This window comes from Diospyros lotus, chromosome 2 (assembly GCF_014633365.1).
Source record: "Diospyros lotus cultivar Yz01 chromosome 2, ASM1463336v1, whole genome shotgun sequence".
In the NCBI taxonomy this organism is placed as follows: Eukaryota; Viridiplantae; Streptophyta; class Magnoliopsida; order Ericales; family Ebenaceae; genus Diospyros; species Diospyros lotus.
In genome coordinates, this window is record NC_068339.1 from 217055 (window position 1) to 244120 (window position 27066).

Below are 27066 nucleotides of genomic sequence, written 5' to 3' on the forward strand. Positions count from 1 at the left end.
TGTTTAGAACAAAAAGTTACAAAGAAATAGTTGGTTAGGGTAATTTTGTGATGTGTTTCAGTTACGTGGAATTCATTACAAAATCCTACCTACCTATTTTGTTAGAATTTAATTTGATTCCATATAATATGGGCCAAATTTTTTCTTTGGTGAAGTCGGAATTAAAAATAAATTCATCATTTTCAAAGAAAATATGCTGTAAGGGAATTTATAACAAATAACATTCTTCTTAATAATCTTTTTCTGATAAGTAATAAATGATAATTGCCGGAAGATATGTGGAATTAAATAAAAATATCATATTTTGAAAGCAATTTATTTGAAATAATTCACTATAAATAAATAAAAATTCTAAAATTAAAATTAAAAATGAAACCTGGGTGGGTTGGTTCGTTGGTAACTTAATTGGCTTCCATAACCATAACTTCCAGAATAATAGAATTTGTTTCATCAAATAAAGCGAAAGAAAAATTGCTATTGCCTATTTGCTTTGCTTCTTAAGAAATATACAAAATAAAAATAAAGAAAAATTAAAAGAACGGAGAGTCCGAGCCCGAGCCCGAGCCCGAGCCCGACACAAGTAAATAATAATAAAGTAATAATTGAATCTCCATCTTCCCTTCCCTTCCCTTCCCTGGTCGTCTGTCTCTCTGTTTTCTCCGTCGTCGGGTCGAGAGGTGGAGACGTAGCGAGAGAACCTTCGCAGAAATCCAATCCTAGCTCTGTTGCCTTACATTTTCCCTCGTGGTTATATACATACAGAATACGTACGCATAGCATAGGCGGGCGATGGATTTAGATCTGTGGATTTCAAAGGTTAAAGACGGCCAGCACTTGTCAGAAGACGAGCTTCAGCTCTTGTGCGAATATGTACGTTTACTAGTTCAATGCTTGCTTTTCCCTTTCTTTTGATGCATTTTTTTTTCTCTCTGATGCTGCTGATTAGGGTTTTAATTATTCGACTTTACTCTCTTCCTTTCATCACATGTGAATGGATTTTTGGTTAATTAAATTAAAAGAAATCTATAATTAGCTCCTGCGCCACTCCGGGTTAATTAAATTAATTAGGGTTTTATCACTGCAGTTTTATGTACAAAAACGAGGAATCGAAACAGTGCCATTCGTGATCTATGTCTTGGAAATGGAACCGTTATTCCATGTAATCTAAATGTAGGCTCCCTCTTCTGCTGTTTGAATGGCGATGTTAATGATGCATAAGCTCCGACTTATATATGTGTGTGTGTCTGGAAAATTGCAGTTCCATTTTTGACATATTACTGGTGTACTCTTGTGGTTCCTGCAATGGCGTCTTGGAAGTGATGGAATTATTTTTTTCTGGAGACTTGGGTGGGTGGGTGTGTGTGGTGTTGGGGGAGGGAGGAAAGTAATGCAATTCCACTACTGATGTGATTTTAGGTTATTGGTCTGGGATGATGATATGGTGTTGTGGCAGGTGTTAACATTGCAGCTGAGTGATGTTTATATTGCTGTTTGCTTGTTATTTCATGATTCACTTGGAGGTTACATTTTCATTCTTGCTGGAAGGGGCATTTTGTGGTAGTGACATTTGGATGTTCGTTGTGATTTGGCTATACAGAAGCACCCCTTTATGATAATCTACCCATAACCTCTTTTGATCTTACAGAAAATATTTTCCTGCGTTTATGGGTATATATATGTACATATTTATATTCGCTATATGTGTTCAAGTTCAAAACACAAGCTCCCGGAGTGTGATTATATATGAATTCATTTCAATCCAATTCTTCATATGCATATGCCAAAGTAAAATCTCCACGATCATTCATTCTACTATGGCTTCTGAATCGTTTTTGTGGTTAGTGCTCAGAGGCAGGGGAACATTTTAAGTTTATTCTTGCTACAAGCTGATGCTGCCAGGAGGGTATAAATCAGCTAATTTAAACAGCAGTGTAATCTTGGTTTTCATAATTTTTAAAAACAAAAAATAAAAACAACACAGTGAGTGAACCTTGCACAACATAGAGCTATTTCTTTTGTCAAAATTCCATTACATCATAATTACTCAGGCACTACAGATAATCGGTGACTCCTTATGTAGTACATTTGTTTTTTACTTATTGTTTACTTGGTTTGTATAGAAGACTAGGTTGACTAGTTTGCTTAGTTGGAAGTGACAATCCATTGTAATGTTATCTCACAGCCCCTGCTGTTTAAGCTTTACTAATAAAAACTACAAATAGGTTACACTATTTGCATGGCATAGAATCCTCAACTATTGAGATTAAGGAGGTTCAAAATATCTACTGCAGTGATTTTCCACTTATATCTATTACTGGGGAAGCAGCAAGAACAAGTAGAAACTTCGTCATGAAACTTCTTAAATTTCCAGATTAATAACACTCAACACAGTGAACACACTGTAACTCATATCATAGCAAAATTTGTCTAATCTTGTTGGGACCTCTTCATTCTGATTATAAGAAAGGAGTTCAACTGTGGGGTACTTGGTTGGGACTTACAATTTTAAGAATCCATAAGTTGAGGATATTTAATTTGGGGTTCCTAAATTAGGTACTGCTGTGAAAGAGAGAATGTTATGTGTGAACCATAAGTTGATGCTTCTGTAATGCACATACAATTTTATGGTGCAAATTATAGGATTTCATACTGCTAAGTACTTATGTTTTGTGTTGAATGACAGTTGATTTAATCACCAAAACTTAGTACTGGACAGTGCCATAACTTGAGTAAATTTATTGGTCTTCTTTTCACCTTGTGTGAGTTCTATTTTATTAGTTGGTTCATGACTTGGAATAGCTCAATCAAAGGCAGCTATGTTTTGGTTGCATTTTGCATGGATGTTCCAGCATTTTTCCTTGAAGTGTTTTATTGCCTGCTGAACTTATTAAAGATTTGAGTAATGCTTCCCACTCCCTGCAAGTTTTATCTTTGTCTTCTTGAGTGAAGCTGATTTTTTTTAAAGTTTTTTTAATTTTTTTTTCCTGTTTTGGGAATGATTGGCGATGGCAATATCAAATCACTTATGGGTTATGCATTGTCAGGTGAAGGATATCCTTATAGAGGAGTCCAATGTGCAGCCTGTCAATAGCCCAGTAACTGTTTGTGGTGACATACATGGTCAATTTCATGATTTAATGAAACTGTTTCAGACAGGAGGCCATGTACCTGAGACAAACTATATTTTTATGGTAAGTTTTATCTATTTATAGCATTGACTGTATTTTGTCTGGTTTGGTGCTTTTAGCTATGCAGTTTACTCGATGGTTAATGTTTGTTCTCAAAGCTCTCCAAATTCATTGCAGGGAGATTTTGTTGATCGTGGGTACAACAGTCTTGAAGTTTTCACAATCCTTTTGCTTCTCAAAGCAAGGTATATATGAATGTGCAGATGGATGATGTTTTTGTGTTATCTTAAAATACTGGTAACACATTTTCACTCGTATGTGGTTCTTAGAGCTAATAGGATATGCATATATGAAAGTTCATACTAGTCATGCTTCTCACTGTTAAGTACTTCTACAGTACTACTAAGGGTATAGTAGCTGGTTGGTAGTGCCATATTTAGAATTTAGAAGGTAACTACTAGATATTGGAAGGTAACTACTAGATATTTTTTTGAAGCATACAAAAACCATAATTATGTGTGCGTCAAAGTTCCTTGTTGTTGGAAATATCACAATTTATTCAAAGGATAATTCGAGTAACAACTGGATTTCTCTCCTAATCTCATGGTTGAAAAATAGGAGATAAAAGGATAAAGTGATAAGGTGATTTGGAGATTAGAAAACTCCTAAAATAAAGGAATAAAGGCAGCAAATAATTCAAGATATCTCAACAGTTTTTTAAATTCTTATTGTTTCAAATATGTTCTTAGAATATAGGAGATAACCTAGGTGATTCTTGTTGTTGTATTTTGTTTTCTAAACATTCAAATATGTTCCTAGAATATAGGAGATAACTTAGGTATTGTGTATAAATATCCTATACTACCCGAGAATAGATCAAGCAATCAATATATAGTTCTTTCAGCTTGTTTCATCTTCTTCTACATGGTATCAAAGCCTTCTTTCTTGGAACCCTAATTTTTTCGTCGCCATCCGTAAGTTATTTTGGTGTTGTTACAACCTTCATTGCTATTCAACCACTACCTTCAATCCTTTCCCTTTTTCAGTCTTCATCACTGCATCTATTTAGCAAATATCGCTACTACTATGTCTACAATTTCTAATGCAATCACTCCAAATCCTTCTAATGTTCCATTAGGGGATCAACCCACTGATTTCTCGGCTAATTCTTAGCCTACTAAAAATACACTTGGCTATCATAATGATCTCCATCCTATCAATTCATCTTATCGACTCCATGGAAGGAATGATCTACAATGGTCTCAAGTAGTCTCTACCTATCTAAAGGGGCGTGGAAAACTATCTCACCTAACTGGAAAAGGGCCCTAGCTCTATCGATCCAAGGTTTGGGGCATGGGATGAAGAAGATGTCATGATTATGGAACTCCATGCTACCAGAAATAAGTATAAACTGCATGTTTTTATCTTTTGCTCATGACATTTGGAAGACTCTTTGCAAAAGTTATTCAATGAAGCAAGATGCAACAGTTATCTATGAACTGTGGACCAAGGTTGCTGCCATGAAGCAAGGAGGGATAAGAGTGATTGATTATTACAACACTCTCACTAGTAGTTGGTTTGAGATCGATCATTACCAGAATATGACAATGATTTGCTTTGAAGATACTCAGACACACACTGCATTTGTGGAGAGAGACCGAATCTTTGATTTTCTTGCTGGTCTTAACCTAGAGTATGACCAAGTAAGAGTGCAGATTTTAGGAAATGATCCTATGCCTCCTATTTCAGAAGTATTCTCTATTGTTCAAGGAGAAGAGACACGACGCTCTACCATGCTTGATCCACCAACATCTGCTGGATCTGCTATGGTAGTGAACAAAACCACTCCAGCTGTAGCTAAAACAAGATCTAAGTCCAACAAGTATGATTTATGGTGTAGCTATTGCAAGAAACCAAGACACAGAAAAGAAAATAGTTTCAAATTTCATGGAAAAGAACAAGTACTTAGCAAGTCAGGAGGTTTTAAAGGAATTCCCAATGGCCAGGCTAATCTCACTAATCAAGACAACTCTCAGCCAAAGCAAACTTCATCATCGAGTATTGATATCAAAGAAAAGATTGAACGACTGAAAAGTCTCCTTGATACACTCTCTAGGTCCTTTAGTTCTTGTTCATTTGCCCATAATGGTAAGTGTCTTATTTCTTCTTCTTTTAATGCTTCTAGAACATCTCCACCTAACTGTTGGGTACTTGATTATGGTGTTATTGACCATATGACCTGTGATTCTACTTCATTTATTTCCTATACACCAAGTTCAGGACATCACAAAATCATTGCTGTCAATGGATGCTCTCTTACTGTTGCTAGTGAAGGCCACATTACCTTAACACCTTCTCTTCATTTAACTAATGTCCTTCATGTATCAAAACTCACTACTAATCTCATCTCTATTTCTAAACTAACCAAAGACGTAGACTGCATTATTACCTTTTCGATAACCATTATGTATTTTAGAATCGAATATCGGGGATGAAGATTGGAGCTGCTAAAGTCCAGAATGGGCTGTATCTTCTTGATAATGTGCAGGCTCTTGTTGCTTCTAAGAAACAACCTATTGAAACACAAGCCAAATCACCTAAACAGTCTGATATTTGCCAAATCACCTAAACAGTCTGATATTTGGCTTCACCATAGACGTTTAGGTCATCTCAGTTTCGGTTCTCTTAATGCTATGTTTCCTTCTTTATTCCTGCATGTCCCTCGTACTAATTTTCATTCTGAAGTGCGTGAGCTTGCTAAACACCATCGTGTATCTTTTCCACCTCCATCAATAAAAACTTCAGTTCCTTTTGATTTAATTCATTCCGATATATAGGGTCCTTCCAAAGTCTCTAATCTAAATGGGGCTAAGTGGTTCATTACTTTTATTGATGACTACACTCAAGTCACTTGACTATTTTTGCTAAAAGAAAAATATGAAGTTCCAAAGATCCTTCAACATTTCTTTCAACTCATCCGTACTCAATTTGGGGTTCATATAAAGCGTATTCGAATAGACAATGGGAATGAATATTTTAATCATACCCTACATCATCTTTTTGAATCCCATGGGGTCATTCATGAGTCCTCCTGTGTTGACACTCCTTAGCAAAATGGGGTTGTTGAGAGTGTTAAAAAGTTGTCTCAAGTATAGGATAAGAAGATCAGTGAAAGCAATGCATTTGAGGGTCAATGAAGAATTAAATGGAAGTTAATATCCCAATCTGTAATTATTGATAGTTGGGCATAGGGGTTTAAACTGTAAATATGTTTATATCTTCATTGGGATATTGGCCTACTCTATAAATAGAGGGCATAGGAGGTCAGGCTCATACATAAGCATGAGAATTGTTGCTGGTTTCACGATAAAGCTAAGAAGAAAGGCTGTGTGATTAGAATATAGCTTTTGTAATCTTGGGAAGGGCTTGTAATCACGAGAGAGGGCAACCCATGTATTGATCATTCTTTGAATCAAAGAAGGCTGCTCGTGAAGGTTCAAGACTGAATGTAGGGTTGTCCTAAAGGGGCAATCTGAACTAGGATAAAACTGGTGTCATTGTGGTTTGCGTTTCTGTTTCTTGTTTCCTATTTCTATTCTGATTTGATTGCATTTATTTTCTATTGTGATGTTTGTGTCCAAACCGAGAGGATTGTGAGTGTGAGTAAGGCATATATCATCGAAGTTACATTCCGCCATAGCCCTAGGATAATAGAGAGGAAGAACCGTCACCTTCTAAATGTGACTCAAGCCCTTCTCTTTGACACCCATGTTTCATCTTATTTTTTGGGGGGAAGCAGTCTTAACTGCTACACAACTTATCAATCGAACCCCATCTTGGATCCTTGACCAGCTAAGTTCCCTTCAAAAACTCTCTATTTCCTACCCTTACCTACCATATTTGACTAATTTACCTCTCAAGGTCTTTAGATGCATTGCTTTTGTCCATATCCACAAAATCAACCGCACTAAACTTGGCCCTAGAGCACTTAAATACCTATTTTTTGGTTATTTTATCACTCAAAAGGGATACAAGTGTTATCACTCCCCTTCTCGAAAGTTCTTTATATCACTTGATGTCTCCTTTCATGAAGGTAAACTATTTTTCCCTTCTCCCAACCTTCATCTTTAGGGGGAGCACTATTCCAATTCAGAACATGAGGCTTTTCTCCTTCCTTTGCCTATAGTAATTGACCATGATCAGCCCTTGCAGCCTATTAAATCATTTGTCTTAGATTAGTTAAAAGTCTCGGGAGGTTAGCGGTCAGGGATGTATTCGGTATTTCATTAGTTAGTCTTTCTTTTAGTTGTAACGGCCACTTATGTCTTGTTTGGTCTGCCCCTTACGTTTTATAAATAGGGGGTTGTGAGGTCTCTTTTATTATTCGGCTTTTCATCCTATCTTGAGAGAGTTATGCGAGTATGTGCTATGTGAGGGAAAAACTGTTGAGTGCTTTGTAATCTTGTGTTAATTCTGTGTTGCCTAAGGATATAGGATTGTGAGAGAGTGTACTATAGTGCATGTAATTGTTCTTGTGATTCAAGATAGTGGAGAAAAGGCCTAAGGCAGTCTAGATGAAGGTTTCCTTTCAAGGGAACTGAACCAAAATGCCTAAGGCATTTTCTATTGTTTCCATATTTTGTTTTATCTTTCATGTGTAGCGAGTTTCCTATTATTCTTGAGGGTTGAGTGTTTCAATAAGTGAGACGGAAGACTTGGATAATAATCTGGTATCAGAGCAAAGACGTCTCTACCGATCAAGAAACTCAAGGGAAGGAGATGAATTCCAGTAGAAAGAAATGGCGTCAACTTCATCAAAGTACGATGTAGAAAAGTTTGACGGGAACAATGACTTTGCCCTCTAGAAGATTAAAATGGAAGCCCTCCTCAGCAATCTTGGCTTTAAGGAGGCACTAAAAGAGGAGAAGGAGATGTCGAAGACCCTCACGTCAGAACAAAAGCAGGAGATCACCAAGAAGGCCTTTAATACTCTAATATTGAGTCTTGGTGACAAAGTTCTCCCGAAAGTATCAAGATGAAGACGATAGAAGAAATTTTGAAAAAATTAGAAAGTCTATACCTAAAGAAGGCCTTGTCTAGCCATCTCTACCTTAAACCAGGTTCTTTACATTTAAAATGCATGATCATCAAAAACTTCAAGATCACATAGATGAATTTAACAAACTTTGCTTAGATCTTGAGAACATAGATGTAAAATACGATGATGAGGATAAAGCCCTAGTTCTACTTCACTCATTACCTAGGTCATACAAGACTTTTGTAGACATACTGAAACACGACAGGGATAAGCTGTCCTTAGATGACGTAATTGGTGCCCTTAACTCAAAAAGAATTGAGGTTTAAGCTGGATGAAAAATCCACCCCTGGAGATGTCCCATCAGTAAGGTCTAGAAGCATTCGAAGAGACCCTAGAGGTTGAGGAAAATCACGGTCTAAGTATAGGACATGAAAGAATCTCATACGATGTTACTATTGCCATGAAGAAGGACACATTAAAAGACACTACCCTAAGAAAAAGAAAGACCTATCCGATAAGGAGAGTGTAGAAGAGGGTGTGATTGTGTGTGAACTAGGGTATGACAGTGCTGATGCATTGGTAGTTTCTGAAAAAGTAGAAAGTAATGAGTGGGTTATGGATTTTGGCTGCTCATTTCATATGACCCCTAAGAAGCATTGGCTGCAAAATTACCAAGAAATAAATGAGCGAAAGGTCTTGCTAGACAATGACCATGAGTGTAAGGTCCTAGGAGTGGGTGATGTAAGATTAAAAATTCATGATGGATCCTATAGAACCCTCATTGCAGTGTGGTATGTTCCAGAACTCATGAGAAATCTGATTTCTCTTGGTGAGTTGGATAGGAATGGCCTAAAATTTTAGAGTGAGGGTGGAGTCTTGAAAATATCAAAAGGATCATTAGTGTGCATGAAGGCAGTGCTGAAAAATGGTATATACCTTCTGCAAGCAAGCACCTTAAGTAGTGAAGCTGTAGTAGCAAGCAACAACATCCAAAATCAGGCAAGGCTATGGCATTTAAGAATGTCACACATAAGTGAGCAAGGGCTCAAAGAACTTGCCAAACAAGGAATTTTGGGGCATGGATAGGTCACTGAATTAAGTAAGTGTGAATTCTGCATTACGACAAAATTGCCAAAATAAAGTTTAATAAAATAGCTATATGCTCATCCAAATCACCCCTAGACTATATTCACTCAGATTTGTGGGGGCCAGCCCAAACCCTAACCCATGGAGGCTCTTGGTACTTCCTGTGAATTAGTGATGATTTCTCTAAAATGTTATGGGTATATGTCTTAAAATCTAAGGATAATACCTTTGAAGCTTTTAGGACATGAAAAATAATGGTAGAAAACCAAAAGGGTAGATCTATTAAGGCAATAAGAACTGATAATGGGCTCGAATTTTGTAATAGGGAGTTCAACCAAATGTGTAAGGATAGTGAGATTGTAAGACACTTTACTGTCCTAGGAAACCCTAAACAAAATGGGTTAGCTGAAAGAATGAGTAGGACCTTATTAGAAAGGGTTAGGTGAATGTTGTTCCATGCAAATTTACCAAAATCTTTTTGGGGAGAGGCAGTCTCAACGATTGCCCATGTGATAAATAGGTCTCCATATGCAGCCATTGACTTTAAAACCCCCTATGAAAGGTGGAGAGGTCATAAACCAAGTCTAAATCACCTTAGAATGTTTGGGTGCTTAGCCTATGCTCACGTGAAGCAAGGCAAGCTTGAACCTAGAGCCAAGAAATGCCTGTTCATTGGTTATCCCACTGGTGTAAAAGGCTATAAGCGGTGGAACCTTGAACCTAAAGGGCTTAGAACAATAGTCGCAAGAGATGTGACATTTGATGAAAGTACTACCATGAAATTAGGAAATAAGAAAACCTAGCATGATTTAGTGGAAAAGGGGGAGACCATAGATGTGGAAATTTCTAGAATAGGGGCTGATAATACCCAAGAAACATTTGGAAACGATCAGGACCTGAATGAACAGGTCTAGGAAGAAGATCAGGACCAAGACTCAACTCAATATGAGGAGAGTGAAGGAGGAAGTGATGCAGACTCTAGCCTAGGGGACTAGCCAGACCCTTCTAGATATAGTGTAGCAAGGGATAGGCAGCCTAGGACCCGAAGGCCTTTCCAATGATTTGGCTACTCAAATGTAGTAGCATATGCCCTTATTAATGCATCAGAAAGTGTAGGAGATGAACCCCTCACCTATGAAGAGGTAGTGGCCTCGAGATTCTAAAAAGTGGATAGAAGCCTTGAAGTCAGAAATAGCATCCCTTGGGAAGAACCAGACTTGGAATCTGGTTGATATTCTAAGGGACAACGTATAGTGGGCTGTAAATGGCTGTTTAAAATCAAGGAAGGTGTTGGGAACAACCCTAAACCTAGGTATAAGGTTAGGTTGGTTTCAAAGGGTTATACCCAAGTAACGAGAATAGATTTCAATGAGGTTTTCTCACCTGTTGTGAGACATACCTCAACAAGAGTGATGCTGGCCATCATTGCTCATTTAAACCTAAAATTGGAGCAAATGGATGTAACAACAATCTTCTGTCACAACCCCACTCTTGAGGAAGGAATTAATCCTTCTCCGGTAAGAGTTCCGTGAAGGGAAAGTGGCTGAGTAAGAGTGGAGAATAGAGAGTAGAGAGACGAGAGGAGGGGTTTAGAGAGTGAGAGAATAGGAAGGAAACAAATTCTGATAATTCTCAATGATTGTTCCTCACGATGGAGGTGTACAGATATATATAGGCCGTTTGGGGGATATTCTCCTGTCAGAGGTGGGCCCGCACCTGGTACAACTCCTAACAAACTATATTCCCTTTTGTCTTCTTCCTACCCGGCCGTTCACCACCTTAATTTAGCTAACGCCTAAACATCCAAAATGGCATTGTATCACCCTACCAGCTGCTACCGAATAGTAGTGCTAGAATTTTAAAAAATGCAAAAGGAATTAAATGCGGAAATGACCAGTCATTTTGTGACAACTCCCCCTTCATTAGCCATTTCTAGTCCTCGAGAAATGCTAAGGAGGTTGGCCGCTTGTGGAAACTGATTGAGGAATTCCGGAAGGTATTCCCACGTACTGTCTTCCGAAGTGTGCCCTCGCCATTTGACCAATACCTGGATGAGTGGCGCCCTGTGCTTGTATATCACCCGCCTATCGACAACAACCTCTGGTTCGGTCCTTGCGCTAACCTCCTTGGGAAGGGCTGGTAGCACTGAACTCGTTGGTTGAGCTCCCACTGACTTTTTTAAGAGTGAAACATGGAAAATAGGGTGAATTTGTGATCCTGGGGGAAGCTTCAATCGATAGGCTACCTTCCCGATTCTAGCCTCAATAGGGAACGGTCCATAATACTTGGAGCTAAGTTTAGTGACCTTCCCTCGAGAAATTGACTTTAGGTGGCTGTACCTTAGTCGAAGATACACCTGATCCCCTGTTTCGAACTCCCTCTCGCTTCTCCTTCGGTCCGCGTTCTGCTTCATGCGGTTTTGGGCCGAGGCTAGCTCTTGCTTCAACTGCTGTGTCATCTCCCTCCTTTGTTGCAAATACTCCTCCACTGAGGCCACATTAGAGCTTCCTCCCACTGCTGGTAGAAGGGGTGGTTTGTACCTAAATAAGGCCTCGAAAGGGGACATCTTGGTTGACGAGTGGTGGCTGGTGTTATACCATCACTGCGCTAGTGACAACCACTTATGCCACTCCTTGGGCTGCAGCAAACATACACACCTCAAGTATGTTTCAAGGCTCTGGTTCACTCTCTCGGTCTGCCCATCGGATTGGGGGTGATACGCGGTGGACAAATTTAGTTTTGTTCCGAGGGACTTCATTAACTCCTGCCACATCAAGCTGGTGAAAATCTTGTCCCTATCCGAGATTACAGTCTTAGGAGCCCCATGCAATTTGATCACCCTATCCAAGAAGACCCTAGCTACATCTTGAGCCGTGTAAGGATGGGTCAGCCTGATGAAGTGGGCAAATTTAGTTAGCCGGTCAACTACGACCAGGATGCTATCCCTTCCTTCCGATCAAGGAAGTCCTTCCACAAAGTCCATCGAGACACTAGTCCAGGCCTGGTCGGGGATGGGTAGGGGTTGTAGTAACCCCGGGTAGGCCACTGTCTCCGACTTACACCTCCTACATGTATCGCATCTCTGGACTAGCTCCTTAATCTCTGTTTTCATTTTCGGCCACTGGAACACCTGCTTAACCCGGAGGTAAGTATTCTGTTCTCCCGGATGCCCTCTCAGCGAAGACTCGTGTAGTGCTTGAAAGATCCTTTCCTTGATCCTCGGGCTTTGTCCAATCACAATCCTTCCGCGAAACCTCAATAACCCTTGGTTCAGGGTGTAGCCCTCTACCTCCTGGGCTCCCAATGCCAGCTTTTCCACCATTGACTTAACTCTGCTGTCTCCTTCGTAGCTGTCAATCACTTCTTGATACCATTCAGGCACCAGGGTGGTTATGGCTGCTAAGTCTCCCTCCTCATGACGTCTGGACAGTGCATCATTTGCCTTGTTTTCTTTTCCCTTCCGATATTGAATTCTGTAATCCAGACCTATTAATTTGGTCATTCCCTTCTTCTGTAGTTGCGTTTGGAGCTTCTGTTGCAGTAGGAATTTTAAGCTCTCGTGGTTCGTTTTTATGATGAACTTGTTGCCCTCCAAGTAGTGCCTCCAATGGTCTACCGCCATGAGCACAACCAGAAGTTCCTTTTCATAAATGCTGAGTCCTAAGTGTTTTGGACTCAATACTTGGCTCAGGAAGGCTATGGGTCTTCCCTCTTGAGCTAGCACTGCCCCTTTCAGGTTCTCGAATGCTTCCTCTGCCTCCTGCCCCCAATTGAATCCTCCCTTCTTCAATAAGTTGGTCAGTGGCTTGCTGATAATTCCGTAGTTTTGCACAAACCTTCGATAATACCCGGTCAGCCCTAAGAATCCCCTCAAAGCCTTCAGGGATGTGGGCCTTGGCCAAGACAACATCGCTTCCACCTTCCTGGGATCGGTACTAACCTCGCCATCTGAATTGAGGTGACCGAGATATTCCACCTGTCTTTGGGCAAAAGCACATTTGGATTCCTTAATAAAAAGCTGGTGGTTTCTTAGGATTTCAAGGGTGATTTTGAGGTGGGCTAGGTGTTGGTTGAATGTAGGGCTGTAAACAAGTATGTCATCAAAGAAAACCAATATAAACTTGCGGAGGTAGGGTTCAAAAATTCTGTTCATGAGGGATTGGAAGGTCGCTGGGGCATTTGTGAGCCCGAAGGGCATCACTAGGAACTCAAAGTGACCATGATGGGTTTTGAAGGCTGTTTTTGGGATATCTTCAGTCTTCATCCTAATTTGATGGTATCCGGCGCTTAGATCCAGCTTAGAAAAGAATTTGGCATGGTTAAGTTCGTCTAATAGGTCCTCCACTAAGGGTATAGAAAATTTATCTTTAATAGTCATGGCATTTAGTTGCCGATAATCGACACAAAATCTCCATGTTCTATCATTCTTTTTGACTAGGAGGACGGGAGAAGCAAATGGGCTTTGGCTGGGTCTAATGAGGGATTGTTCCAGCATGGTTCTCACCATTTTTTCAATTTCGTTCTTTTGGTTGGGAGGGTATCGGTATGCTCTAATATTGATGGGTTCGGCACCAGGTTTAAGATTAATGTTATGGTCAAACATTCGGGTAGGGGGTAAAGTTTTTGGTTCCCTAAGGAGATCCTTGTAATCCACCAACAGTTTATTAAGGGCATCCGAGTGACATACCTGGTTTTGCATTCCCTGGGGTGTGCTTACTGTCAACCCCATCTCCCCTTGTGTCGCAGCTTCTGTGTGATCCCCTTCGGTTGCTACCACTGAGAAAATGTGGGTTATCTGACTCCACTTACTCTTCAACACTCTTTGCAACCTCCTTCCTGATATCATCTTACAGGCCCCCATCTCGCTCTTCCCGGTCAGTGTCATCCTTCTACCATCTTTTTCAAATGACACCTCCATTCTATTGAAATCGAAGCTGATGGGGCTCACCCCCTTCATCCAGTCCACTCCTAAAACCACATGGCACCTTCCTAGTTGAAGCAACCTCAGGTCTGTCTCAAACTTCTCTCCCTGCATCTCCCAGCAGAAGCCCTTGTAGGTGAAATTACTCAGCACCCTCTGGCTGTTGGCAACTGTCATGCTCAGGGGAATGGTTCCCGTGAGTGGGCATTTCAACTTCTCAGCCATGCTTTCATCGAGGAAGCTATGAGTGCTTCCGCTATTAATTAAAATCATGAGATTGCAGTCTTTAACTTGACCTCCCACCTTGATGATCTTGTTGTCGGCCACTCCCTTTAAGGCATGTAGGGAGATCTCTCCATTATCCTCTTCATCACCCCCTTCCACTCCTTCTTCTTTGGCTTCGTCCTGCTCCCCTTCTTCCTCTCCTTCCAATAGTAAGATCTGCCTCTTGCACTGATGGCCTGGGTGATATCTATCCCCGCATCTGAAGCACAAGCCAGCTATCCTTCTTTGCTCACGTAGCTGCTCCCCATAGGGAGTGGAACTCGTATTCGTATTTGGCCTTCCCCTGTTAGCGTCACGGGGGTACCCTTTTGTCCCCATACCAGTTGTCCCGGTGTTAGCTCCTCTGGGCAGTTGCCTTTGCTTCTTGATCAAGGCCTCCACCATCATTTCTTGTAAATGAGCACTTTTTGAAGCTTGTTCAACTGTCCGCGGCTTCATCATCTTAACCATTGGTCTGAGTTCCTCACTCAGTCCACTCATGAAGCTTGATACAAAATAAGCTTCTGAGAGGTGATGGTTATGATTAACCATGTATGATCTAAGCTCCTCGAATTTCTTGAGATAGGATCCCACGCTCCCGGTTTGCCGTAGCTTATTGAATTCTTCAATGGTGTCCGCCACACTTCTCTCTCCAAAGTGTTCACATAACCTTTCAGAGAATTCCTCCCAGGTGTATTCTCTCCTTAGACTCAAGCACCCCTGGAACCATGCGTCTACCACCTCATTGAAGTATGCAGCGGCTAGGCCCACCCTCTGCATTCTGGGGACATTATACCATTCGAACAATCGCTCGCACTTCCTCAGCCACCACCGAGGATTTATCCCTTCGAATACCGGGATTTCCATCTGAGGCATAGGAAATCCTGGAGGGTGATGGTTCTGCTCTTCTCCTCCTATTATTTCTAACTCTTCCCGACCTCTTTCTTCTGGGTTAATCATAACCCTTTGCAAGAGAGGTTCATTCTCCCCTCTAGGTGGAAAGTCTAGAGTTAACCTGACCCGATTTTGCTGGGTAAACATCACCATGAACTGCTGGATTTGAGCTCCCAACTCTTCACGTACTCGTGTGATCGACCCTTCTAATCTCCTTTCAAGCCCTTCCATGGAGTCTTCCATCCTTCGGTCCATGGCGATCACTGCCTCATGGTTTCTGTTAGCTTCCAACTCCGTCCTATCCATTCTATTTTGGATTTCGGTCACTGTCACTCCCAGCTGCTGGAGCCGCGTCTCCATGTCCTTCATGCGAGTTCCTTCCGCCATTGTTCTGAGTCACCGAGCTCTGGTTGAGAATCTTTGCTCTGATACCAGAATGTCACAACCCCACTCTTGAGGAAGGAATTAATCCTTCTCCGGTAAGAGTTCCGTGAAGGGAAAGTGGCTGAGTAAGAGTGGAGAATAGAGAGTAGAGAGACGAGAGGAGGGGTTTAAAGAGTGAGAGAATAGGAAGGAAACAGATTCTGATAATTCTCAATGATTGTTCCTCACGATGGAGGTGTACAGATATATAGGCCGTTTGGGAGATATTCCACTGTCAGAGGTGGGCCCGCACCTGGTACAACTCCTAACAAACTATATTCCCTTTTGTCTTCTTCCTACCCAGCCGTTCACCACCTTAATTTAGCTAACGCCTAAACATCCAAAATGGCATTGTATCACCCTACCAGCTGCTACCGAACAGTAGTGCTAGAATTTTAAAAAATGCAAAAGGAATTAAATGCGGAAATGACCAGTCATTTTGTGACACCTTCCTTCATGGAGACTTAGATGAGAGAATTTTAATGGATCAGCCTAAAGGCTTTGAAGTTAAAGGAAAGGTGAAGAAGGTGTGTTTGTTTAAGAAATCCCTTTATGGGCTTAAGTAGTCTCCAAGAAAATAGTATGGGAAATTTGATACTGTTATGTTGAAGCAAGGGTATCTTAAAAGTTCCTATGATTGCTGTGTTTACTTCAAACATGTCTCACCTAATATCTCTATATATTTGCTTCTCTATGTGGATGACATGCTCATAGCAAGTCAATTCGACCAAGAGATCCAGCTATTAAAGCTAAGGCTTGAATCTGAATCTGAATTTGAGATGAAGGAACTAGGTGAAGCAAAGAAAATTCTAGGGATAGAAATCTCTAGAGACAAATAGCGAAGGAGAATTTTCTTATCCCAAAAATACTATCTAGCAAAGCTGTTATCTAGGTTTGGAATGACAAATGTTAAGGTTGTGAATATGCCATTTGCCTCTCATTTTAAGTTGTCCTTGGATCAATCCCCAAAGGATGAGGAAAGTAGGAAGGAGATGGAAAATATTCCATACTCGAGTGCTGTGGGAAGTTTAATGTATAGTATGGTATGCACTCGACCCGACTTACCTCATACAATGAGTGTAGTAAGTTTATATATGGAAAATCTAGGAAAATCCCACTGGAATGCTGTGAAGTGGTTATTTAGATACCTAAAGGGATCATCTAAAAATGTCTTGTCTTATGGTGGAGCTGATATAGGGAGATCAAGCTAGTATCCTAGGGTTCTCGGATGCAGATTATGGTGCCGATTTAGATAAGAGGAGATCCACATCAGGGTATGTGTTTAAATTGTGGAACTCTACAATCAGTTGGAAGTCTAGTCTCCAACATGTGGTGGCATTATCTACCACCGAAGCTGAATACATAGCTGTATCATAAGCTATGTGGCTTAAGGGTCTAGTTAGTGAACTCCTAGGGATAGATGTTAAGGCAACTTTGATGTGTGATAGTCGAAGTGCCATTGATTTGTCTAAAACTCAGGCACATCATGAAAGGACTAAGCATATAGATGTTAGGCACCACTTCATTAGAGAAATAATTGAAAAACAAGATGTATTTCTAACTAAAGTTTCAGGTGAAGAGAATGCATGTTTACTAAAGTTGTACCTATCGCCAAGCTAAGGCATTGCATGAAGATACTGTAAATTATTCCAGATGCTAATTAAAAGGAGTAGCATGGCAGTAAGGGAGGGTGCAGGTAGCAGTCCCGAGGAAGCCTAATCTAACTCAAATAGGTGGAGAATTTGTTAAATCATTTGTCTTAGATTAGTTAAAAGTGTCGAGAGGTTAGCGGTCATGGATGTATTCGGTATTTCATTAGTTAGTCTTTCTGTTAGTTGGTTAGTTATAACGATCATTTATGTCTTGTTTGGTCCGCCCCTTATGTTCTATAAATAGGGGGTTGTGAGGTCTCTTTTATCATTCGATTTTTCATCCTATCTTGAGAGAGTTATGCGAGTATGTGCTGTGTGAGAGAAAAGCTGTTGAGTGCTTTGTAATCTTGTGTTAACTCTGTATTACCTAAGGATAGAGCTGTGAGAGAGTGTACTAAAGTGCGTGTAATCGTTCTTGTGATTCAAGATAGTGGAGAAGAGGCCTAAGGCAGTATGGATGTAAGTTTCCTTTCAAGGGAACTGAATCAGGATAAATTCTATGTCTTCTTGTGTGTGTGTGTTTGTTCATCTATTTTCTATTGTTTCCACATTTTGTTTTATCTTTCGTGTGTGGAGAGTTTCCTATTATTCTTGAGAGTTGAGTGTTTGAATAAGTGAGGCAGGGGACTGGGATAACACAGCCTTCACCAACTGACCAAGACCAGCTTGCAGCAACTGACCTTGATCAACCCTTGCAGCCTTCACCATCTGACCAGGATCAGCCTGCAGCAACTTACCATGATCAGCCCTTGCAGCCTTCACGAACTGACCAAGACCAGCTTGCAGACCAACCTTTGCCTTTGCCTATAGCCACTGATCAAGACCAGCCCTTGACTGCAACAACTACCCAAGACCAACCTTTGCCTTTGCCTATAGCCGTTGATCATGACAATGACCTTTCTATGACTAGCAATCAGTCCTCCCCTATGCCAGCCTCATCGTTGAAACCTCTAAATCAACAAGAGACAAAGAAGCATAAGGAGCCTACACTTGTATACTCGAGAAGACCACAACCCAATTTGGACCAAGAGCTACTCACCAATTCCAACCCGACTTCAAGTAATGAATTTTTGGGACTTGGTTTTTCTAACTTTCAGAACCCTACTGATCTTGAGTGGCCGATTGCATTGAGGAAGGGTACTCGTAAGTGTACTCAACACCCCATTTCTCAATTTGTTTCCTCTCATCGGTTATCTTTGCAGCATTCAACCTTCAAATCTTAACTCCATAATTATCCCTAGGTCTATTCATGAAGCGTTAAAAGATAAGAACTAGACTCTTGCTATGAGGGATGAAATGAATGCCCTAGAAAAAAACAAGACTTGGGAGGTGGTTGATCAACCAAAAGGAAAAAGGGTAGTAGGCTGTAAATGGGTTTATACGCTCAAATACAAAGCTAATGGATCGTTGGAAAGGTATAAAGCTCACTTAGTTGCAAAAGTCTATACTCAAATCTATGGGATCGACTACCAAGAAACTTTTGCACTTGTGGCTAAAATGAATACTGTTAGAATCCTATTATCTCTTGCAGCTTGCTTTGACTGGAATTTGCAACAATTTAATGTTAAAAACAGTTTCCTACATGGAGATTTAAAAGAAGTCTTCATGGAATTACCACTAGGTTTTGAGAATAAATTTGGGCCAAACAAAGTTTGCAAGCTGAGGAAAGCTCTCTATGGATTAAAGCAATCCCCTAGAGTATGGTTTGATAGATTTATTGAAGCTATGCTAAGGATGGGCTATCGACAAAGCCAAGGAGATTATACCCTCTTCATCAAACACTCAAAGGAAGGTAAACTCACTATCCTCCTAGTATATGTTGATGATATGATTGTAACTGGGGATGATGATATTGAAAAAGGAAAATTGAAGATTTAACTAGCTAAAGAGTTTGAAATTAAAGATTTGGGAATGTTAAGATATTTCCTAGGGATTGAAGTTGCCTACTCTTAACAAAGCATATTTATTTCTCAAAGGAAATATGTTCTTGATTTGCTTAAACAAACAAGGAAGCTAGGATATTGAGCTTCCAGTACACCAATTGAGCAACATCACAAATTGGGAGGACAAGAAGACGAAAGTGCTATTGATAAAGGTCAATATCAAAGATTGGTAGGAATGTTAATTTACCTATCTCATACATGACCTAATGTTGCCTACTCAGTAGGGGTTGTTAGAAGATTTATGCATGATCCTAGAAAAAAACATGTGCAAGTTGTTCACAAAATCTTACAGTATTTGAAAGCCACTCCAGGGAGATGACTTTTGTTTAAAAGAGGAGAAAAATTTACTTTGGAAGCTTATACAAATGCTAATTATGCTGGATTCTTGACAGATAGAAGATCTACTACATGTTATTGTATATTTCTTGGAGGAAATATTGTTTCATGGAGGAGTAAAAAATAGCCAGTGATATTCAGATCTAATGCTGAGGCAGAACTAAGAGCAATGGTTCATGGAATTTGTGAGTTATTATGGTTGAAAATTATTCTCAACGATTTGGGATTAAAAGGAGCAGAACCTATGAGGTTATATTGTGACAACAAGTCAGTAATAAACATAGCACATAACCCAATGCAGCATGATAGAACTAAACATATAGAAATTGACTGACATTTCATCAAAGAGAATTTAGACAATGGTTTCATCACCATACCATGTCTCTTCAAATAATCAATGGGTAGATGTCTTTACAAAAGGTCTTCCTATAACTAGATTTGAAGAAATTACATGCAAGCTGAGAATGGAGAACATCCACTCACCAGCTTGAGGGGAAGGGTTGAAAATATCACAATTTATTCAAAGAATAATTCGAGTAACAATTGGATTTCTCTCCTGATCTTATGGCTGAAAAATAGGAGATAAAAGGATAAAGTGATAAGGTGATTTTTGGATATTAGAAAACTCCAAAAATAAAGGGATAAAGGCCGCAGATAATTCGAGATATCTTAGCAGTTTTTTAAATTCTTCTTGTTGTATTTTATCTTCTAAACATTCAAATATGTTCCTAGAATATAGGAGATAACTTAGGTGATTCTTGTTGTTGTATTTTATCTTCTAAACATTCAAATATGTTTCTAGAATATAGGAGATAACCTAGGTGTTGTGTATAAGTACCTTATACTACTAGAGAATAGATCAAGCAATGAATATACAGTTTTGTCAGCTTATTTCATCTTCTTCTACACTTGTCTTAATCCCCATAGCCTATCTCCCCCATAAGCTGTAGCAGTTGATCTTGCGAATACTGTTTGCATCTTGTTCAAGGCATAAGTTTTCTTTTCCTTATCTATTTCCTTAAACTGGTTCTCTTTTTACTGTTAAGGGCTTTCTTTTGTTTAGAATGGTCTTTTACTGAAGTTTGCTATTTTGATTTTTACTTGAGGTGCTGATTAGGTTGTTAGAAGATACAATTTCTTGTTTTATCTGTTTTTCCATTTCTCTATTCCTCTTGCAGTACTTATCTTTTTGTTTGCATTTGCTATCAGATACCCTGCTAACATTACTCTTCTACGTGGAAACCATGAAAGCCGACAACTAACTCAGGTAGTTTTTTGTTGGATTGTTTTTCCTGGTTTTGCATTTCTGATGAGTTAGACTGCTTTATTGTCTATTAGGTATGCTTTCTCTTGCAAATATTGAGTTCACTATTCAGTCCATTTCCAATGACCTTTATATGTCAGTTGGATGCTCACTGCAAATAGGTTGGGATAAATATTAACAATCCTTTAATTTTACCCCTTTTTGTAATCAAGTCTTCCTACTTTTATTTTATTATTTAAGTTTTACTTTTTTTTAAAACATGTCAGTAAAGTCCTATTAGTAACTCTTTGCGCGGCATGAGATGGGAGAATGGTAATTGCTACATCACTTGCCATGTCGTCTATTTACTTGCCACATCATCCAGGTAAAACCTTGATTAACAAACTTTTTTATATAAGTAAAATATTTGGTTGGATAAAATTTGTTTTGTTAATTTTTTGCTTGTGTAGTAAAAGGTTATTTATATAAAATTTTCTCGCATAGAAGTAAAATTGTAAAAAATTTGCTTTGTCAAAATTTTGTCCGTTTAAATTTCTTTTATATAAAGCTTTATAGTAAAAGAATTTGTTTTTATAACATGTTTTTGTATAAAAGTTTTGTCTATAAAAAATTTTCTTGAACTTTTGCTTGTTTAAGATTTTCTTTACAGAACTTTTATTTAAAGCTATAGCAAAAGAATTGCTTATGTGAAATTTGTTTTTTGTCAAAGTAACTTTATATATAAGATTTTTTGTATCAAATCTTATATGCAAAGCTATAATAAAAAAATTGCTTCTATAATTTTTTTGTATAAATTATGTCATTTGGGATGAAAGACATTTTTAAGGTTTTGGTATTTGACACGTCTTCCAATTGGATGATATGGCAAATAGATAGATGATGTGACAGATTGGCATGGTAATTATCTCATGTCATTGTCATCCAACTGTTAACCGACTTACTTATTGAACTTAATTGATGTGTTTTTTTTATATAAAAAAATAGGACTTAAATATAAAATAGAAGTAGAATGACTTGTTACAAAATGGGGTAAAGTTAGATGTCTTTTGATATACTTATGGCAATATTTAATGTTAGAGTTACTTGATTGACGTATGTACACATTTACTTGAATGACAATCCTTGTTATGTTGTGATGTATTAATTGTTGAATAATGATATTTGGTTCTATCATTTCAGATAAAATGTTAGGACCAATTATCATGGTCCTGAATTGTTATCCTCATGTTTCAGCATTTGGAACTGTATGATCTAGATATTGAGTTGTTGATCTTGATACTTGGTAGTTTATAATTGGGTGTGAAGTTAGTTTGACTTGAGAATGTATTAGTTAGGTTTTTTAATATTTGATAGCTGTGTGTTGCTTTTAATTGTGCCTCTGCTACTGATCATTTTCATTGTACTGTTTCTTTCTATCCACTTACAGTATTCAGGTTTAGATATTATAAATATCCTCTATGAGTTATACATCCACTAATTTTACAAATATGAACCATAGGAATTTGAATATGTGATTTCAGCTTAAACACCTCCAAATTAATGAAATTAACCACTTCAAAATTTGTTTATTTATGCCTTGTGTGTTGCTTACATAATCAGCTTATCACTATTAAAATGTGCACCTGACGTGTGGTCCTTAGAAATCTCATATTTCATTTGGGTAATTCAATGAATGATTTTCTTGTCCCAGTTGACCAGGTTTCTTAGGCCCTGTGGTGCTGCAGACTTGTATTTTTCATTTATTCATCCAACTGAAGTCCTCAAGGATGTATATTTAGAGAGTGATACCTAAAAGACTTTGCTTATTTCATGTTAACATTTGTCTTGGATATTGCTTATGCTTACTTGTCTGTGACTGCATTCCCTAGGCTACTACCTGCCAAGGGCTTTCAGGCAGGTGGTAGGTGGTCAAAGAAGACAAGATACTACTCAATACACTCCTGTAGTTTAGCTATGTTTGTAATAATTTGGAATGATTTCTAAGTTATCCAAATTCCTTTAAAAATGAATTAATATTGCAACCTTTGTATTAGTATGATTATGATTGCAATATTTGCTGTCTGCTACTTGGTGTTATTATGCTTTTTTTCCCATGTGTTTCCTATACCACTTTGAATTAAATGGTATGCAACTTCCTCTCGGTCTTTGTCATCTTATTACTGTGAGGTGATTGCCTTTTGAAACAGTGAATTTTGCAGAACTGTAGAGTTTAATTTTATCTGAAAAACCATCCTTTATAGGTCTATGGTTTCTACGATGAGTGCCAAAGAAAGTATGGAAATGCTAATGCTTGGCGGTATTGCACAGATGTTTTTGATTATCTAACTCTGTCAGCAATCATAGATGGAACCGTAAGTTATACATCCCTTGCCCTCTGCCTGTCTTGCTATCTCATATTGGGCAGTTATTTTCTTCTGCTGAACATCTTTCTCCTTTTGGATTACAGGTACTCTGTGTCCATGGTGGTCTTTCTCCTGACATTCGAACTATTGACCAGGTTATGTTTGGTTGCTAGATTTTAACTGGCCTGACTTGTATTTCATTGGTTTATGTTGAATTCTGTTTAGAGTATAAATAATAATATAAAAAGATAAAGTTAACCCTCTATTTACCAGTTTCAACTTTTAGATAACTTGCTGGTTAACAATCCTACATGGTTTTAGAATAGGCAAAGGTCTTTAGTTCATACCTAATTGTTAACTTAATATTTAAATAGTTGCATGTGTTTGGACCAGTTATGTAGTGAATCCTAGCCACACACGAGGGGGCATATTGGAAGTAAAAATAATAGTATAAAAGATAAATCTGGCTCTCTATCTACCAACTTAAAATTTTAGATGAAATGGTAATTAACAATTTAACAAATTCAAAGTGGTGATGCTGTTTGTTTCACATGACAAACAATTTTCAGTGTCTTTTTTTGGTTGGATCTTGGGGGTTCTCATAACAGACAGAGTCTGCTGCAGTTTTTGTTGTTGTTGTTGTGTTGTTCTGCAGTTTTCTTTTGTAGACAACGACTTCTTCCCACAACCTGTGTGTTTTGAAAGTTGATGTATGGTTTGTTATTTGGTTGTTGGATGTCTATGACTCCAGTGCACTGGTTGTTCGAGCCGTGCTCCTCCAAGTGACTGACCATCGCTTGGGTTCTTGGACTGTTTCACTTCCACTTCAGAATTTTCAAATGTAGTTTTCAGGTGTTGGAGACCCATTTGAAGTTTGTCTATTATTTTAACTTTTGAGTTGTCCATTAGCAATTGTTCCAATGTTGTCTTGTCCAAAGTTTGTCTTGTGAACTTCTATTATGTTATTTTTTGGTTCAAGGATTGGTATGAATCAAGAAGAAGTTTTACTAGCTTCCCGATTTGTATGCACTTGGCAGATTAGAGTCATTGAACGAAATTGTGAGATTCCTCATGAAGGGCCTTTCTGTGACCTGATGTGGAGTGACCCTGAGGATATTGAAACATGGGCTGTCAGCCCTCGGGGAGCAGGATGGCTTTTTGGATCAAGGGTTACTTCAGAGGTAAAGTAAAAATGACATTAGTACTGTGACTATGCAAATGCACCAAGCTAACAGTACATGGTCTTGTTCTGCAGTTCAATCACATCAACAAACTTGATTTGGTTTGCCGGGCGCACCAACTTGTGCAAGAAGGTTTAAAATACATGTTTCAGGATAAGGGCCTTGTAACTGTGAGTTATCAAGTTTTAATTCAGAATGCTATGTTGATCACATCAACTTACTCATCTCAAACATGTGACTATAATGAGCGTACACATGGGATGTGCATAATTTTATTCCCCTATCTGGTCGTATATGCTTCTATTTGGCATGCTTGGTTATGCAAGTCTAATTTGGAATTGGTGGATGAATCCTCCTTGTTAGGTTTCTATGGTGACATGTTTTTGCTTAAAAGTGAAGTGCCCATAAACATATGTCACCAATTCTCTTGTTGGAGAGACATAAAAATATGAGAAGTTTGAATGTCTAATCACATCCTATTGTCTTTTACTTTTGAAGCATAAAAAGCCATTCTATCCTAATAAATTTTAGACAAAATTATGAATTTCTGTTTATACAAATGAGTATAAATTAAGAAATTGGAAGTTCAGCTATGTCTTGGAATTGTTGGACCTTGAAACTGGATGAAGAATCTAATACTTTAGATCCATATCCGTACATCATAGACATGCTCAAGTCCATGTAAGGAAGCTAGTATTTGTAATATTACCTTTAGAATGCAGTGACACTTTCATTAATTTTGTTGTGTTGTTTGTCAGGTTTGGTCTGCACCAAATTATTGTTATCGATGTGGTAATGTAGCTTCAATATTGAGCTTCAATGAGAATATGGTAATGTCACTATGCTTATTTCTCTTAAATTTAGCTGCTGCATTTTTTCTTTTTACTCAAGAGTAAAAGGGATAAGGAGGGGGTGTCTAACATAGCTCGTCCCCTGACCTGAGCAATTTATCCTTGTTTGGTTTTGGGATGACCAGGATAGCTTCTCTCCAGGACATGACCTGAACAACTTGTATCTTTGCTAGGCCCAAGAGAGAAACCTGGATGAGTGAGAGCTCTAAAATTAATCCTAGTCCAGGAATACAAGTGTTCTGGGTGCCCCTCACACGGTGGCTGGTAGGAACCACTACCCTAGTGGGTTTGCCTTCTTGACCACATACAAGGGGAGTGGGAACAAGTTGAACTCATGACCTTCTAAAAATGGTGACCTTACTAGTTACACTTGTTCTTATAGGCTACCACCTCCTTGGTATATTTAGTTGCTACATTTTGGCCAAGCTTATGTGTGTGTAAATAGAATGTGGTTCATGAAGCTATTGATATAATGTTGCTACAATGAGAGAATATTGTCCTCATTTTGGGTTCTGATAAAACTTTTGTCCTACAAATCCTTTCTCTCAATAAATGGTAAAAGATAAATACAAGGAGAAAAGCATGCTAGGAAGGTATTTAATTGTACAAGGTAAGCTGTATGATAGATGTTCATACAAATACCTGTTCAGGCAGGAGGCAATCACTAACAAACTCAAGTCCACTGGGGAATTACATCAGTTGTGCACTCAATTGGATTTTCTTTATTTTTATTAGATTATTTTTTTGAATTTCATATTTCTGAAGATTATGACAGCTTTGTTGAGTGGGATTAATTTAAATTCTACTATGCCTCCCCCCCCCCCACTTTGTAATAGGAGAGAGAGGTGAAGTTTTTCACTGAAACAGAGGAAAACAACCAGATGAGAGGTCCCAGAACAGGAGTGCCTTATTTCTTGTGAGCGAGGAGTCTTTTTCTTCATTGCCTGTACCATCATCTGAAGTTTGACATATTTCTGCGTCAATTGGGGGGAAAGAAAGAAGACAGACATATTTCCGTTAAGAGGAACGGTCAATACGTGACTACATTGTTATTCATACAAGAAGGCGATACATTCAAGCTTTCATGGGCACCCATCTCTTGTCTTGTGTATTAAAAACCTGCTAGTTTTAATTTTGCTGTTTCTATTCTGTTTATCATACTTGTTATATTTGTCTAGGTTGTCATTTTATTCAGAGTCAATTTGAAGCTTACAGTTGTTAGCTGGGCAGTGCTAGAGACGGTTTGGAGGTTTCAGATTGAGCCTATATCCCTGAGTGAGATGTTTCCTAATGTATTGATTTTTCCCATTTGTATGTACATGGATGGATCTTTGGCAAACCAACCATGTGGGGCGCACCATCCAGAAGGAAAAATTGGAGGGAAAAAAAAAAAAAGGGAGGGGGAGGAGAGAGAGTTGTTATGGGATTGGGAAGGAGTGAATTTATGATCACTAGGCACAACCATCACCCCCTCTGGTTAGACATCAATCTGCACTGTTGGCTTTTATTGCTTGGTTTCATATATATCTTATCTGTTTTTAGTATTTTATTTTGTGGGCAGTGGAATTGAGACATGCTACTGTTGGTGGTGTGGGCTGTGGCTGACTTTTAAAGTTCTGTAGTAAGTCCTTGCATGGATTTCTAGTGTGACAAGACATGTTTTAAGTTAAAGTGTGGTACGTTGTTAAGTTAGCAACCTTTTTAACAGACGACTATATATATATAATCGTTATTGCTATTGTT

The 27066-nt window shown here is 38.7% G+C and overlaps 1 protein-coding gene across 1 annotated transcript; it reads left to right on the forward strand.

The window, feature by feature from the left end:
• Positions 1-607: 607 nt before the first annotated feature.
• Positions 608-26872, forward strand: LOC127795139 (phytochrome-associated serine/threonine-protein phosphatase). The gene is made up of 10 exons (XM_052326615.1): positions 608-870; positions 3045-3191; positions 3306-3373; positions 20895-20952; positions 23190-23300; positions 23396-23446; positions 24329-24472; positions 24547-24642; positions 25231-25302; positions 26160-26872. The coding sequence occupies exons 1-10, from the start codon at positions 790-792 to the stop codon at positions 26241-26243; spliced, it is 912 nt and encodes a 303-aa protein (XP_052182575.1). The 5' UTR covers positions 608-789; the 3' UTR covers positions 26244-26872.
• The last annotated feature ends 194 nt before the right edge of the window (positions 26873-27066 follow it).

Coding starts and splice junctions, on each gene's coding strand:
- LOC127795139 (XM_052326615.1), top strand. CDS start 790: ATGGATTTAGATCTGTGGATTTCAAAGGTTAAAGACGGCCAGCACTTG. Junction 871..3,044: donor TTCAGCTCTTGTGCGAATAT/GTACGTTTACTA, acceptor ATGCATTGTCAG/GTGAAGGATATCCTTATAGA. Junction 24,643..25,230: donor AGGATAAGGGCCTTGTAACT/GTGAGTTATCAA, acceptor GTTGTTTGTCAG/GTTTGGTCTGCACCAAATTA.